This window comes from Talpa europaea, assembly GCF_964194135.1.
Source record: "Talpa europaea genome assembly, chromosome: 9".
Taxonomy (NCBI): domain Eukaryota; kingdom Metazoa; phylum Chordata; class Mammalia; order Eulipotyphla; family Talpidae; genus Talpa; species Talpa europaea.
Window position 1 is genome coordinate 18,052,206 of NC_140076.1, and position 15,456 is coordinate 18,067,661.

Genomic DNA, 15,456 nt, shown 5'->3' on the forward strand with positions numbered 1-15,456 from the left:
GGGGACAGGGACTCACCACCGCCCGATTGTCAGTACACACACACACACACACTCACACACACACGTTTTGGATGGGAGAAAATGAGGCCCAGAGTCAGCTCAGGTTGCACAGCAAGTGACACCAGAACTCTGGGATTCTGACTTGCAGCTGAGGGCCTATTTTGTACCCCAAGGTGACTCAGGACCTAGAATCGTGTCCGGCACTTTCCGGGTGCTTCCTAATATTTGGTGAATGTAACTCTGGGCAAAGAGAGTTAGCTGGTGGCAATTCTTACTTTCTGAACCCACAGTAGTCTTTCTGGAGCTCAGGAAGCTCACCTGGGAGCTGGGGGGTGGGGGGGAGCGATGACTGAACACTTCCCAATTCTACAGTCTGAGACTTGATTTTACAACCAAATATATCATCTGGGTGTTTGGGATGGGGACACTAGGGACATTCATACAAAACAGACAGAAGAAAGAAGAGGTCATCCGAGTCCCTGACAACCGGACATGCAGGCTTAAAGCCTTGCATGGGGGCCGGAGGTGGAGTCCTCCCCTCCCCAGAGCCTGGTACCCCCATCAATCACTGCTACCTGGGGCAACGTGGTCCGCTATGGCAGCAGCTCTGACCTCCACCGGGGAAGGTGAACTCCCTGAGGACCCAGAGGCTGAGGGATCTTTTGAGATGATAAGTCCAATCTTTTTTTTTTTTTTTTAAAGATTTATTTATGCATACAAGAGCTGGGGTGCAGGCCAGAGATGCGGGGAGTGAGAGGATTCACCAGAGACAGAGTGGGGAGCAGAACAGGCAGATCTACTGAAAACACTGCTGAGGGGAGCAGCGGGTGAGACAGGAGAGGTCTGCTGCACCAGGTGGGTCACCTCCCAGGCCAGGGATCGAACTCATGCTGCAGTGGCTGTGGATAGCTTCATAGTGCTGCGTCTTAACCCTTTGTACCACCAGGGGGGCCCCTGATGAGTCCAACCTTGACAGAGAGGGGCGGAGAGGGTCAAACATTGCCCTCTGATTGCCTCTGAGTGAGCACTGGGCTCTGTGTCCAGAACTGTCCCTGCATTATCTCAGGTCTCTAGTTCCACGAGGTGGGAGCTATTATCCCAACTTAAAGAGAAGATCAAGACCCAGTAAGGGGCCTCCCCGGTGGCGCAGCGGTTGAGCGCTGGGTTGCGAAGCTGCCCGCAGCCTCTGCAGCGCCGGTTCGATCCCCGGCTGCTCCCCGGCCACCAGAGGAGGGTCCCGCATGGCGCGCAGACCTCTCCTGCCGCCCGCTGCTCCCCTCAGCAGTGTACTTCGGTCCTTCTGCCTGCTCTGCTCCCCGCTCTGGCTCTGGTGAATTCTCTCACCCTCCCCCGCTTCTGACTGTACCCAGTGCTTGTATAAATAAATAAACAAATAGATAAGTAGATAAATAAATAGATAGATAAATAAACAAATAAATCTTTAAAAAAAAAAAAAAAGACCCAGTACGGCAAAGGCCAAGGCCAAGCCCTGTTCTACCGGGGCGCCCACTGGGTATGAAAGGGTGTGTCCCATTTCCTACCAGCAGCATCCAGATTCCCAGAACCTGCTGTCTCATTTCCAGGGTCTTTGAGAACACAACCTTCCTGAGTTCCTGCTCTGCATATTTTATCTCAAAGGACACCTCTCTGCTCTGAGGCCGATGATTATTATCCTGATTTACAGAAGTGTAGGTGAAAGCTCAGAGAGGTTAAGTGTATCCTCAAGGTCACCCAGCTGCAAAGATTCTGAGATGAAACTCAACCCCCAGGCTGACCCCAAAGCCCAAGCTCTTGGCAGTCAACCTCCCTATCTCTGGATTTGCCAGCTGCTTTGTGAGGCAGAGGCCGTAGGCCAGGGCAACCCATTAAAGTCACAGCAAATAGCAGCTTCTGGAAGACTCTGCCACAGGCAGTCATGTGATTCAGGTTGCCTGTCTCCCTGCTCAGGGCTCTCCCTCAGCCTCAGAATCACCATCCTTCTCCATTTCCAGGTCAAGGGCTTGGATTGGGCTCCCCTGGACCAAAGCCAGCCCCACGCCCATAACTCTGCACCCCATGTCCTGAACAAACTTTTATTTATTATTTGTAATTTTTGAACAAACTTTCCAACACACCTGTCTGGTCTCAGCCTGCTCTCCCATCACCCATTTCTCCATGAATCTAGAGAGAAGCGACTACAGGGATGACAGCTGACCATGTTGGCCAGATTTTATCATCATTCTCAAATCCTTTCCTTATGATCATCATCTGAGGCCTAGACTGTATCTTCGGTTTCCTTGACTTCAAATCACTTCATCCTTCTGAGACCCACTCTGCCATCACCAGTAAATGGGTGTAAGTAAATCCCTATCTCAAAGAGTTACTAGGAGGCCTATGTCCACCATCCAAGCTAAAATCTTGAATCCAGGCAGAGATAAGGGTTGAAACTATTTGTCCAAGTCTCAGGGCAAATAACAGCTTGCCCTACGGGACACCATCTCATGAAGTGCCCCAAAGTGCCACAGGATAAAAGTTGTTGTTCTGACTACTTTATAGGAGAGAAACACAGGCTCAGAGAGGGCAAGAGACTTTTATGGAAGTTGCAAAGCAAAACAGCAATGTCTGATCTCAAAGGTAAGGCTCCTAAGTGCTGTGCCAGATCTTAGAGCAGCTGCCTTTGATGGGGCACTGATGTTAAAGCACCCCCCTGCCATGCAAAGGAGCAGAACCACCCCCCTCACAGCTTCCTGGAGGCCCCTTTCTCCATTCCACCTTTCTCTGCTCACCCCATGAGAGCCTTGCAGGCTGTTTAACCTCAGTCTGTCCATCTGCAAAAGGAGTTGACCACGCCATCCCCCACCATGTCCAAAGGAGTCAGTGGCTGGCCAATATTGTGCTTGTGACTCTGAAGCCAGGCCCAAGAACCTGAAGCACCCAGAGCAGAGCCAGACCCTCCCCAGGAGGCTATGAGCCTGCAGCTGCAGCTGCTTGAGAGCACAGGCCCCGCAGGAGCCCATATCCCCCAGCCTTCACCATCACTATCACTAATAACGACATCAATCAGGTTGACCATGTTTCACACCATTACTCGCAGCTCAGCAGGAAGCTACATATTTCCCCCCTCACCCACCACCTTCCAGAAAACAAAAGCACTTTCCAGAAAGGAAAAGAAGGCAATCAACGTTTTTCTGAGTACCTACTATGTGTGTGACATTTGAGTCAGCCCTTTTATCTGCAGGTAGGGCTAACTCTCTGGATAGCAAAGAAAGGAGGGCCCAGTGGAGCAAAAGCCAGTGCCCAAGGTCACGCAGCTGGCACAGCAGCAGCTGACCGTAGTGTAGGTGGTACAGGGGGTTCACCGAGCACTGTGCACAATCCGACTGCAACATCACTTTCGTTTTCAGATGAGAAAACGGAATCTCAGTAAAGAGGACTGTCTGAAGTCAGCGCTGCTTAGGCAAGAGCAGCAGAGTGGCACCGCGCAGGGGGCGGCTCTGAAGGCAGAGGAGGGTGTGCGTCCTGGTTGCCACTGACTGACTTTGCGAGCGTGGGCAAGACACCACCTTTCTGGGCCTCAATCTCTGCATCTGAAAAAAGGGATAATAAAACCCCTATCCCAATACATGGGAGAACACCAGGAAGGATAAAAAAGGCAGAAGAGCTAACGTTTATAGATCGTTTAACATGTACCAGGCACTTTGCCAAGCACTTTACATATGTAAGCTCATTTGGTTAAATGAGGTAATGCATATAAGTGCTTAGCACAGGACTCCAGAAATGGGAGTGATAACAATGATGATGAAGAAATTGATAATGACTCCCTTGGGCAAATCTCCCCGGTTCATCCTCTTACAGGAAGAAGAGAGTGGCCTGTTAGGTTTCAGGAAGGAGGTGGACCAAGTAAGAAGGGCAGGGTTTGGACAGGAGAGGGAAACGGAAACACATAAAAATTATAGAGTGAACAGCATTAGCGATGTCAAGACGACACAGCATGTAGAAAGCGAGAAAGCAAGAGGCCTATGACAGTCTGCAGAATGGAACCAGACCAGAGATGCTGAAATCTCTAGGCCAGTCCAGATTCTACCCGAAAGTCCCAGAATTGGCTGGACCCTAAGGATACTTCCCATTTTACAGATGGAAAAGCCAAGGTTTGATAAGGGGGACAGTCTCGCCCAAGCTCACAAGATGTCTGTGGCAGAGTTGAGCTTGAATTCCTGGCATCCTGCCTCTCAAGCCCCAACTCCCCACTGCTTCCCACACAGCAAGAGTCCAGGGAGGTGCCCGGATGTGTCATGGTATACATCTTTAAGATAATAACAACAAAAAGATAGACTTTACTGAGTGTTCGCTCTGTGCTGAATTTGTTACCTCTGTTTCATCCTCACAATGAGCCTAAGAACTGGGAACTATTTAGCTCTCTTTAATAGATGACAAAGCTGGGACTCAGAAAAGGTAAGCAATTCACCTAATTCACCTAGGAAGTGACAGAGCCAGGACTCGTACCTGGGTCTGTCCAGACCCTTGTCCCTCCACTTGCCCACCTCAGCGGTACAGTTTCCCACCTGCTCCTCCCACTCTCACACCCTGTCCCCTCTCCGAAAGCAAATCTATCCCAACTACAGGAGAGTGTGCAAGACTGGCTTTTTTTTTTTATTATAATGATTAACCCATACACAAAAAAGAAAAAGGACACAGTTCCTCTTCTAAAGTTTTCAGCTGAGGCATCTATAGCAGCCTCTTCCTTGTCTGCCTCTTTCCAATGGATGAGAAAACTGAGGCTCCTTTCTCCCTGAGCTGGTGTCAGGCTGGTAAATTCCAGCATCCAGGAGCACATTATGGAAGCTGCCAGGCGGCCGGGACTCCTGGGGGTTAGTGACAGCTGAAGGGACCCACACCGCAATCAGTCCAGACAGACAAGGGAACAACAGAGCCAAGAGACCAATTTTCAAGTCCCTTCTGGAAGTATCGCATGTAATTCTCACAAGCTGCCCAAAGTCACCAGCCAACATGAAGGAGAATCAGAATCCCAGCCTGATGCTGCCTAGCCCGACTCCCTAGTGCTGGAAAGACCCTCCAGGCCGAAGGGTGGCTTTAGCTGAGCTGGGGAGAGTGATGGGAGGGGGGGGTGAGGGGGAGGCACGGGGACTACCTCTGCCACCTGCATCTCTCTCTAGAGCAGTAAATACCTCCCAAGGGACCCCTGACTTATCAGGACCAAAATGACTCACTTCACAATCAAGAAGGCAACAGAGGGTGCTGGTCAGTTGCCTGGATTCAAAGCCTGGCTTCTAACTAAAAATTTGGGCAAGCTGCTTTCTAGGATCATTAGGAGGATTAAGTGAATTAATACATGGGCAAGCACTTGCAAGGGACCTCACACCAGGTCAGCGTTCCCCGGCACTGACCATTATCATCATCATCATCAAGAGAAATAAGGGGCAAGCTACTAACAGTGCCTACCTTTGGGGTGTGGAGCTGGGCAGAGAGAAGAAAGAACTTACCTTTATCTTCTGCTCTGTTTGATTATTTATTTGATAGTTTCATTTTTTACAGTAGGTTCAATTAAAAAATTAACATAGAAAAAAAAAAAAGTCCTCTGAAAAGTTTCCTCATTTCTTGGCATCTTATGTTTCTCCAAGTAGATAAAGAAGAGGGTTTCCACGGAGCCAGGAGTTGCCAAACAACCTATTCATTCATCTATTTTACAAATATTAATGGAGTGCCAGGCACTGTTCCAGCTGCTGGGGATTTAGCAAGGAACAAAACAGATAATCTCTGCCCTTCTGGAGTTTCCATTCTACCTGATCTTAATTAATCCCCTTTGCAGCCCTCAAGGATGAGCAATTTACAGATAGGCAGCCCAAGGTGGCCGGGTGAGGGGAAGTCATGTGGCTGGCATCCCACAGCTGGGAGTGGGGCATCCATCTTCAGAGCCCCAGCTGTTTCTACCACATCCAAGAGGCGGGTCTGGAGATAGCAGGTTTGGGGTTGTTGTTGCAAGAGGAGGGAAGCAAGATGAATAAAGAAGTCTCCATATCCAGCCCCAAGGCCCCACTCTGCGAAGGTGGCCACCTATGAGGGAGGAGGGCCTATGGATGCAGGTGACTCAGATCATGGAGTACAGATCATTGAGGTGCAGACACCCCCCAACTCGCATTCAGACCCAGATGTGCCATGGAGGCCCCCACATGCCTCTGCGGGCAGGAGCAGCACAGCTTCCAGCCCCCTAGTTTTGAAGTTTGGGCCTCAACTCTAGGGTGGGCAGGAACTCCCGCAGGGAATCTTTAACTACCCTCCCAAGTCCACCTGCCAGGGCCTGACTGGAGGGCAGAGCTGGTCCCCTTCAGTCCCCAATTCACACCACTGGCTTCCCTGAGACAATAACCAGGTTGCCTAGCCTGAGATTAAGCACAGCTTTCAAATTCTCCCATTCTCCCCAGGGCACCCAAGCACCCCACTCCTCGGGTGCCTGCCCGGGCGGAGGTGCCCGACCCCACCCCCGACGCTCTGCTGGAACTGATGGCTGTGGAGCGCCCATGGTCACAGTGGGCCAAGTCAAAGCGGGGGGCGGGGGGGCGGGGGCGGACGGGACCTGCTAGTTCTGGCGACCCTCTCCGGGGAGGAGGCGCTCCCTTGCAGGCCTGCCCGGTCACGAGGGTGAAGGAAGGCAGAAACAGCACAAAGGAGGCGTGAACCGCTCCTAGAGTCTAAGATCCCAGCGCACACTGAACACGAACCAGACATGGCCAGAGAGCTAGAGGCACACCAGGGAGGCACCGCGGGCGCGGAGACTTTGCGCGAAGCACACCGCTCACCCGCGCGGGCGGAGGCGGACCCAGACCCACGCCAGCGAGCGGCCGGAGGAACACACAGGGCAGGGAGCGCGACCCGGGCCCAGCGAGCCCCGGTCCCACAGCGCACCCCGACAGGAGGCTGCTCCTCCAAGGCCGGCCGGGCGCGCGGAGCCCCAGGCAGCGGGCGGGCGGGGGACTCGCGCACAGGACGCGCTCGGGGACCGGGAGCGCCGGGCTCGGCGGCGAGGAGCGCACACAAAGAGACAGCCCGGCCGGCGGGAGCAGGCTCCGCCCGTCCGCTCCGTGACTCCAGACCAGCCCGCAGCGGGGCACTCGCGCCAGACCCACACCCGGAGACACCGCACCCCGCGCCCGGACCCGCCCCGCCGCGCCCCACCCTGCGCGGGCGGCCCGCGCGCGGCGCTCACCAGCTGCAGGCAGCAGAAGGCGACCAGGGTGCAGCGCCCGCTGCACTTGCCCATGGCTCCGGGGCCGCGCGGGCCGTCCTCCGCCGCGCCCCTCTAGCTCCGCGGCCGCCGCCTCCTCCGCACCGCGCGGGCTCCGCGTCCTCCCGGCGGGGCGCCCCGGGCAGCGGGGCCGGGCGCCTAGGGCCGGGCCCGGGAGCGCCGGGTCCCCAGGGCCGGGGCCGGCCGCCCGCGCTCCGAGTCCATGGTCCGTCCGCCCGCGCGCCGGCTCCGCCGCGCCGCGCCTCCTTTGTCTGGCCGGCCGGCCGCCAGGCGCGCCTCCTGCCCCGGGGCGGCGCGCGGGGAGCGGGGGGCGCGGGCACCGAGCTCCGCGCAGCGCGGCGCAGCACTGCCCAGCTGGGGCGGCCGCCCGGGCGCTCGGCGGCCGCGGCTTCCTTGCCCCACCACGTGGCTCCGCCACCGCCGAGAGGGAGGGAGGGGAGGGCAAGGCGGGGTGGGGCGGAGCAGCCGCGGGAGCCAAGGGGAGGGGAGAAGGGGTAGGGCGTGGAGGGGCGCAGCCCGGCGGGGAGTGGGAAGAGTTCAGGCTCGGGGGCGCAGCGCCCCGGGTGAAGCCGGGCTCCACCGCTTCCGCTGTGTGACCTTGGGCAGATCGCCTCACTGCTCTGCGCCTCAGTTTCCATATTCACAAAGTAAGAAGAACAATGTCGGCTTCGGAGGTGCGGCCAAGAGGAAGCGCAGTTGCAGGAATGAAACGCTCCGCCCGTGCCGCGCCGCCGGAGGGCGCTGGAGCACTCCGGCACCCGGGCTCTTCGGGCCCAGGGTGCCAGCCTTGACCCTCTATTCCACTCCGGAGTCTGTCGCTCTTCCCAGCCGCCCTCCGAGTACCTGAACACATGCTCTTCCTTCTTTCCTTTTGACTCACTGAGCCCGAACTGCATACCCCTGGGGGCCCTGGGGCCCAGAGAGGACTCTGCGGCCTGTTCCAGAAGCCCTCGAGCATTGCCAGAGCCATGCGGGTGAGATGGGGGTTGGCAGAGGTGTGCCCAGGGGCCGGTGGCCAGCCACTCACCAGGCTGCCGAGGAGATGAAGGCGGAAAGGGCTCGCCAGCAGGAAACTGCCTTCTCCAAGCTGCCCCCTTGCCTCCCGCCAACTCCCCAACACATCCTAGATCCACTTATTAATGCCTGCCCCACTCCTCACTTCCTTTATCCATCCTGGTGATTAGCATCACTCAGGTGGGACTGTCCTGTCACCCTTCAGGCTTTTCTGTCCCCTCTGACCTGACAACTGTGCCTTGAACCAGCAGTTTCCGCCCTCTGGAGAGAGCAGTCTAGGGAGGGACTGTCATTAGATAAGAAAACATACAAATAACACATAACTATAACTTCTGATAAGGGCCTCAAAGGACAACAAAGAGAGAATATGGGGGCATCATTTAGGTTTGGAGACCGGGAAACACCTGGAGAGTATGGCATCGAAGCCGAGCTTTAATAATAGGCTGCAAGGAAAAGCAGGAGTGTTCAGAATGCTCCTTGTTCTGTCCCTTCCTCTCCACTCCCACCCGCTCTCTTGACTCAGAAGGCCATAGGATAGAGATTCAGACCCATGGTTCTGGATCTGAAAAGCCTGGGTTTCAGCCTTGCCACCTGTATGCTGCTTACATAGTAAGTACTCAAATACATTACCTTCTCCTAGGTCTGACTACATAATTTGAGGGTCCCAGTGCAAAATGAAAATGTGAGGAGCCTTGTTTATACGGATCCTGGTGGTGCAGGGGTTAAAGTCTCAGCGCTACCAAGCTATTGTCAGCCACTGTAGCATGAGTTCGATTCTCTGCCAGGGAGTTGATCCACATGGCGCAGCAGACCTCTCCTGTCTCGCCCACTGCTCCCCTCAGCAGTGTATTTCAGTACATCACCTGTCCTACTCCCCACTCTGTCTCTGGTGAATCCTCTCCCCCACAGCCCCCCTCACCCGGACCTCTGGCCTACACTCCAGTTCTTATATGCATAAATAAAAATAAAATTAAAAATAAAAGAATTTCAAGATGAGAACACAGAGTATTAAACCAAGCCTAGGAAGGGCCCTAGAAGACTCTAGAGGGTACAAGCCCATGAAATTAGCTCTGGCTTCTCCCTGATTGATCTCCCTCCTCCACTCACTCCTCAGTATGCCAGTTGGTATTTTAAAACACACAGGCTATTCCTAGAGTTGATAGTACACTGCTGAGGTTTCACTTGTAGCAATAAACTGAGATAACAGTGGAACTTTCCTCAGCTATGCTCGGTGAGTAACAGCTGTGCCCAACCAGGTTCCATGACTAGACAGGCTTCTAGGAGTCTGTGAAGTCTCTAAAATAATATGCAAAGCTTCATGGGAGCAGATGTGCCTTTTTCTGGGGAGGGTCCACAGCTTTCATTTCACATTCTCCAGAGTCCATTTCCCACAAAAGAATTAGAACCAGTCCTACAAAGGTTTAGCCCAGATGTTAATAGTTCTTGAACAGATCCTCCTGAGGGCCTTGTCCAGAGAGAGCCGGTTCCCTCTATGATGCTAGCAATGCAATTGAATAATAACAGTAACAGCTACCATTTATGGAGCTCTTACTGTGAGCTAGCCACTTGACATACATTATCTCATTTAATCCTTATAATAGCAGTGGATTCCATGGAGCTCTGACTAGCCCTTGCCAGGCTGTTGGCCGTATCATATCCATGCCTGTCACACCCTGTCCCATGATGTGATTGACTCACTCTTAAGTCTATCCTGTGGGACCAGAGATGGCCTGTCTGACCTCAGCAGAACTAATCCTAGCCCCTGAGGCCTTCCTCTTAGTCTAAGCCTTGCCCTGATAATACACACGCACACCAGGTCATCTCTCATTGTCATGCTTTGCACATGCTGTTCTTTCTGCCTTTCTAGAATGCATGTCCCCATCTAAATTCTTGGTCTGGAGATCTCCTATTCATATTGCAAATCTCAGCTCAGCTGTCACTTCCTCCTGGGGACCTTCCTCAACACTCTGTGACCTGGAGGAGTTAGCCTTCCTTTGGGCTTTAAGGTCTGTGCCACCTCCATTAGCGTTTTCTTTGGGATTTACTACACTTCTCTGATTTTGTGTTGCCTCAAGTGGACGGTGAGCTCTATGAGGACAGTGACCATGTCATAAATTACTCCATATCCCATAAGACTTGGATCATGTCAGGATTCAGCAGATGTGTGGTGAATAAAAACTCATCTTGGCCTGGGCCCCAGGGTACGTAGGCCTTCTTTACCACCTGAAGCTCAGAGTCCTAAGGGGGAAGGTAATTTGAATGCAGAACAAAGATAGAAACATCTTTGGCCGACCTGATAAAGGTGAACAGGAGGGGCTCACAGTAGTAACATGAGGGATGACTAACTGCTGGACTAGGTTAAGACTGGGGAAAATGAAGCAGGATTTAGAAATAAATGAGAGATGATTCAGCACATACCATGCTTCCTGAGTGAGCAGCAAAGTCATGGTCAGCCCCAGAGAAAGATTTTGTAGGAGCTACTGAAGTGAAATTTATGGGGTTGGGACCTTCCTTCCTCCCTTGTCTGAAACTAAGGCCATTTACGAGGTCTGAATCTTTAAAACACTGAAGCTTCTGAGAAAGCTTACTCATAAGATAGCTAAAATGTCAAATTCTTTGAGTTAGAGGGTTGACTTGCTCACTATTTCTGGGGTGCCTTCTGACACCCACCAATTCTCCTGTATCAGCTACTTGTCCAATAATTTGATTCAATTCTGACACAGCTTAAGGGTTCAATTATCACAGAACAGCCTTCACTTCAGATATCCAGCCACCCCTACTTCTGACCAACCTGGCATAAATAAGGGGTTGCTTGTGAACAGTTCATAGAACTTTGGAGGATCCTTTATGCACCTCCACTGGATTAATATAAAAGATAGGAATGAACACTCAGATGAAGAGGCATGCAGGCTGAACTCTGGAAGAGTAGGAGCTTCTTTCCCTGTGCAGTTGGGGTATACCAACTCAGAAACTGCTCTGGATCTCATTGTTAAAAAAACAAACCAAAAACCCCAACAACTGTTGAATTCTTCTGCCCAATTTCCAGTCGTCCTTTAAGATTCACTTTAAGTGTCATTTCCTCAGTAAAATTTTCTCTAACTCCTCCTTAGACACTCCTAGTTGTGGGTATACCTGACAGTATGTATTAGATTGTATTTGACTTGCAATTTCTGTTTCTGAAACAGGTAGTTGAGAATACACAAAGCACATGATAAATATGGTAGACCTCCACGGAGTGTCAATTTTACTTGGTGCTCAGTCACTTCAAACATTTATTAATGTAGAACTAGCACAGCTATCTTACGAAGCAACATGCCAAGGCACAAACTGCAATTTCGCTGAGAGAAAAAAAGGTAGGAGGCTCCTTAGGTTGAGACACAAGAGAAACAGAACAGCCAAATGCATGAAACTTGATTGATGCTGGATTAAAAAAAGCTAGAGAAAATGTTTTTGATACTGAGGAAATTTTAATATGATCATTAGATGGTACTATGTTTATAGAGAATGTTCTTAGGAGAGGTCTCCTGGAGGATTTAGGAACTGGGAGTAAAAAACTATGGTATGTCCCTTCTTACTTTCATTAGTCATTAAAAGTTGTATTTATGTTTGTGTGAGATTATAGAATTATAGAATCTAGGTGGAACACATATAGAAGCTCATGATATTAATATTTCAATTTTTGTTTGAAACTTTTCAAAATAAAAACTTGAGGGGAAGGAATCATACATTTTATAGATGCAAGGTTAAGTTTTCAAAATGGTTCATTTTAAGCGTTTCTCATTCTGCCAGTTCATTCTCCTCTACTTTTAAGGACACTTGGGAGAAAGACTGAGAAGTCCTGCTTTTGTTTCTCCAACATTCTGCTGGGTGGGCCCCCAAAAAGGCTATAACTCAGTCATTTCTGTGTTCTGAGAGTTCAGCACAGGGGTATTGAATAGTGAACAAAACCACCAACTTAATATGCATGTGACCCTGGAAAATCTCTTTTCAGCTTCCCCTCTGCAGGGGTTGGGCTGGGTCAGCCTTAGTATCTGTAAGGTCCTCTCCAGCTCTAGCACCTTTAGAGGTAGGACTGAGGCCCTGAGGGAAGGTCAGAGAGATTTTTCTACACAAAGCCCCACAGTCCCACAAGGTAAAGAGAATAACCACAGTGAGTCAGGTTCAAAGTTTCAGGAGCTGGGCTTTGGGAGAAGTGTTCTTAAGCTCACACAGGGCACATGTCAGAGCAGTGCTTTCTTTGAGAATGTAGGGGTGGCAGGACAAGTTGACCTGGCTTTATGCTGCCTTCCTGGCCACAGTTATAGCCAAGGTTTTCAACCTTGATTGCATATTGCAATTACCTAAGAAAGTTTTTAAAACTACTGTTGCTCACCCCAGAGATTCAGATTTAATTGATCTGGGGTATGCCATAAGCATCTGGAGTTTTAAAGTCTCCCTGGGTGGTGCTAATGCGCATTCAAGGTTAAAAGCCACTAAGACTTACATTGTGGTGATGGGCTATGAGCTCCAGCAGGGTTACATCCTGGCTTTGCTACTTACTAGCTGGTTGATCTTGGGTGTTACCTCTCCTCTTTGAACCTGTTGCACCATATATGACAAGCAAATGAGATAATGCAGACAACAGCACTAAGCCAAAAAGAACAGCTAGTTAAGGAACTATTGATGAGTAAACAGAAGCCTCTGTGGCTCTCCTAAGATGAATGCTTTTTGACTCTCTGGGGCAGTAGTTCTCAAACTTGCATCCAAATCACAGGGAGGATGTGTTAAAATAGTGCTGAACACCTTCCCCTAAAGCTCAGTAGGTCTCAGGTGGGGTTCTAGAATTTTGCATTTCTAGTGCGTTCTTAAGTAATGCTGATGCTGCTATTCAAAGATCACAGAGAGGATTACTGCTTTAAAGCAGAGTTTCTCAATGTCATGACTAATGGCATTTTTGAGCATCGGATTCTTTGAACATCTCAGCCTCTACTCACTAGACATGGGTAGCATTTCTCTAGCTGTGACAATAAAAAATTACACTGCCAAACGTTCTTTGGGCAGCAAGACTGTCCACAATTGAAAGCTACTGCTCTAGAGAATTTAAGTTGAAGAATCTAGGAGTCTAGATGGTCTGTAGAAGACAGAAGTTAAAGCCTAGAAGGGACTAGTTAGCACAGCTAAGGGCTTGATGTTGCGGGTGACACCCACCCAGGGAAGGATCTTTCTCAGAGAAGGATCTTCATGCTTCTGGGGTATGCCAGAAACCAGAGGGCAGGCACAGAGCTCACACTTGGCTTCATGTGATCCCACAATAATAGGGTCAGACTTTTGTCAGGCTCCTCCCTTTGTCTAGGATATGAGGCTTGGTCAAGCCTTAATGTCTCCTAGAAGGAATAACCCTATCCTAACTCAACTGGCCTGACAACTTTTCCCTGAGGCTCAACTTCTCAATTGCAAAGTTGAGCTCTTACCCACATCCCGTCCACACACCTTGAGATAGCAACATGCAACAGACTCTTATGAAGTAACTCTAGTTGTGAAGAAGCCACCTGCAAAAGCCCTAACCTATTCTAATCCACTCCTGACAATTCAGCCCACAAAATTAACCCTCGCCCGTACCCCCCCAGCAAAAAGAGATTTTGCTCCTTAAGTGCCAGCACTATTAAGTGCTTGAAACTGTGGAAGTCATAAAGGGAAATTAACTGAAAACCAGAGATGCCATTGCTCATTCGGGAGCAATCTGTCTCTCCCAAAGTGAGAATACAATTTGCAACCTCTGGGGATATTTTGTACTCAAATCTTTATTCCCCAGGCTAGGGCCTCTATTCCCTTCAAATTCGAAGTGGTGGAGGTGCTATTTCCTGCTAATGGCTTTACCTAGTCTTTGAAGAAGGCACTTGGAAAGAGCAAGAGGCTGAAGGTAGAGGAAAGCCCTTGGAGTCTCCAGTTCTCACCAATCATCACTTTTCAAACTTCTCAAGGGATTGGTGGGCTTTTTAAAAGTGCAGTGTTAAGGCTCAAGACTTGTTTAATCCAGAGCCAAGAAAGATGAGGGTAAGTGGAGGGGAATGGACTAATTCTGAGGTATGCAGACCTGATGTTTGAAAGGGATTTGGGAGTTACCTGTGACAGTGCTGGAAGTGGGAAGAGCAGCTTGCATGTCATCTTTGGCCAAACCTCTTCTGATTAAAGACATAACTATGTAATTATTGTTCAGGCTGAAAATTTGAGTCAACACTCCCCCTGAAGATTTCGCTATACTCTGAAGACTGTGTAGCAGTCCTGCAATAAAGAAATCAGTTTCACTTTATTTAACTCGGTCTTTACCAAACTTAAGTATGAGATCTTTAGGCCTCAATGTATCTAACATACCTGGAAAATAGTGTTCTGTGAAATACAATTTAGGAAATCTCAACTTATAGAATCAAGTACAGAAAGTACAAGTCCTCCAGGATTTGACTCCTACTTTAATTCTCTAACTTTACTTTCTGCCACTCCCTACTCCTAACCATGCTGGTTTTTGGTTCAGGAAAAACACACCAGGCTTTCAAGCTTGTGCCTGTTATTTCTTGGAATGCACATGGTTCTTTGTCTAGCTGACAAATCCCCACTCATTCTCCAAATCCTAATCTAAGCAGAATTGTGTAATCTATGAAATTTATGTAGCTCTCCCAGGCACAACAAACTGTTTTCTGCTTTCAGTGCATTTATTCAAAGTTAATTCACTGTGTTAAAAGTAATTGGTTGCCCACTTTACCACCCTACTGGCTCCTTCATTAATGAGTTAGATATACTTGAACAAGTACTTACTTAAAGCTTATCTCTCTTGTAATTTAAGATAAATGATTCAGATTTATGAGCGAAAAGTATAAAATCAAACAGATTTCAGAACAGGTTGGAAGTGTGAAGACCTATATAAAGACTTCTGTGGGGCCTTCCTGGTGGCGCAGCGGTTGAGCGCTGGGTTGCAAAGCTGCCCGCAGCCTCTGCAGTGCCAGTTTGATCCCCAGCTGCTCCCCGGCCCCGGAGGAGGGTCCCACATGGCGTGCAGACCTCTCCTTCCACCCGCTGCTCCCCTCAGCAGTGTGCTTTGGTCCTTCTGCCTGCTCTGCTCCTGGCTCTGGTGAATTCTCTCACCTTCCCGTGCTTCTGATTGTATCCAGTGCTTGTATAAATAAATAAAAATAAATCTTTGAAAAAAAATAAAAGTAAAAAATAAAGAC

The 15,456-nt window shown here is 50.1% G+C and overlaps 1 protein-coding gene across 1 annotated transcript in view; it reads right to left on the reverse strand.

The window, feature by feature from the left end:
- The window catches only part of NKAIN1 (sodium/potassium transporting ATPase interacting 1), a gene marked incomplete at its 3' end in the record, with an annotated part of 40,272 nt that extends 32,895 nt beyond the window's left edge, over nt 1–7,377 (reverse strand). The window contains exon 1 of the mRNA XM_084242254.1: nt 7,202–7,377. Coding sequence (XP_084098380.1) covers nt 7,202–7,255 — 54 coding nt within the window. The 5' untranslated portion in view covers nt 7,256–7,377. The remainder of the gene's footprint in view (nt 1–7,201) is intronic.
- Between the last annotated feature and the right edge of the window lie 8,079 nt (nt 7,378–15,456).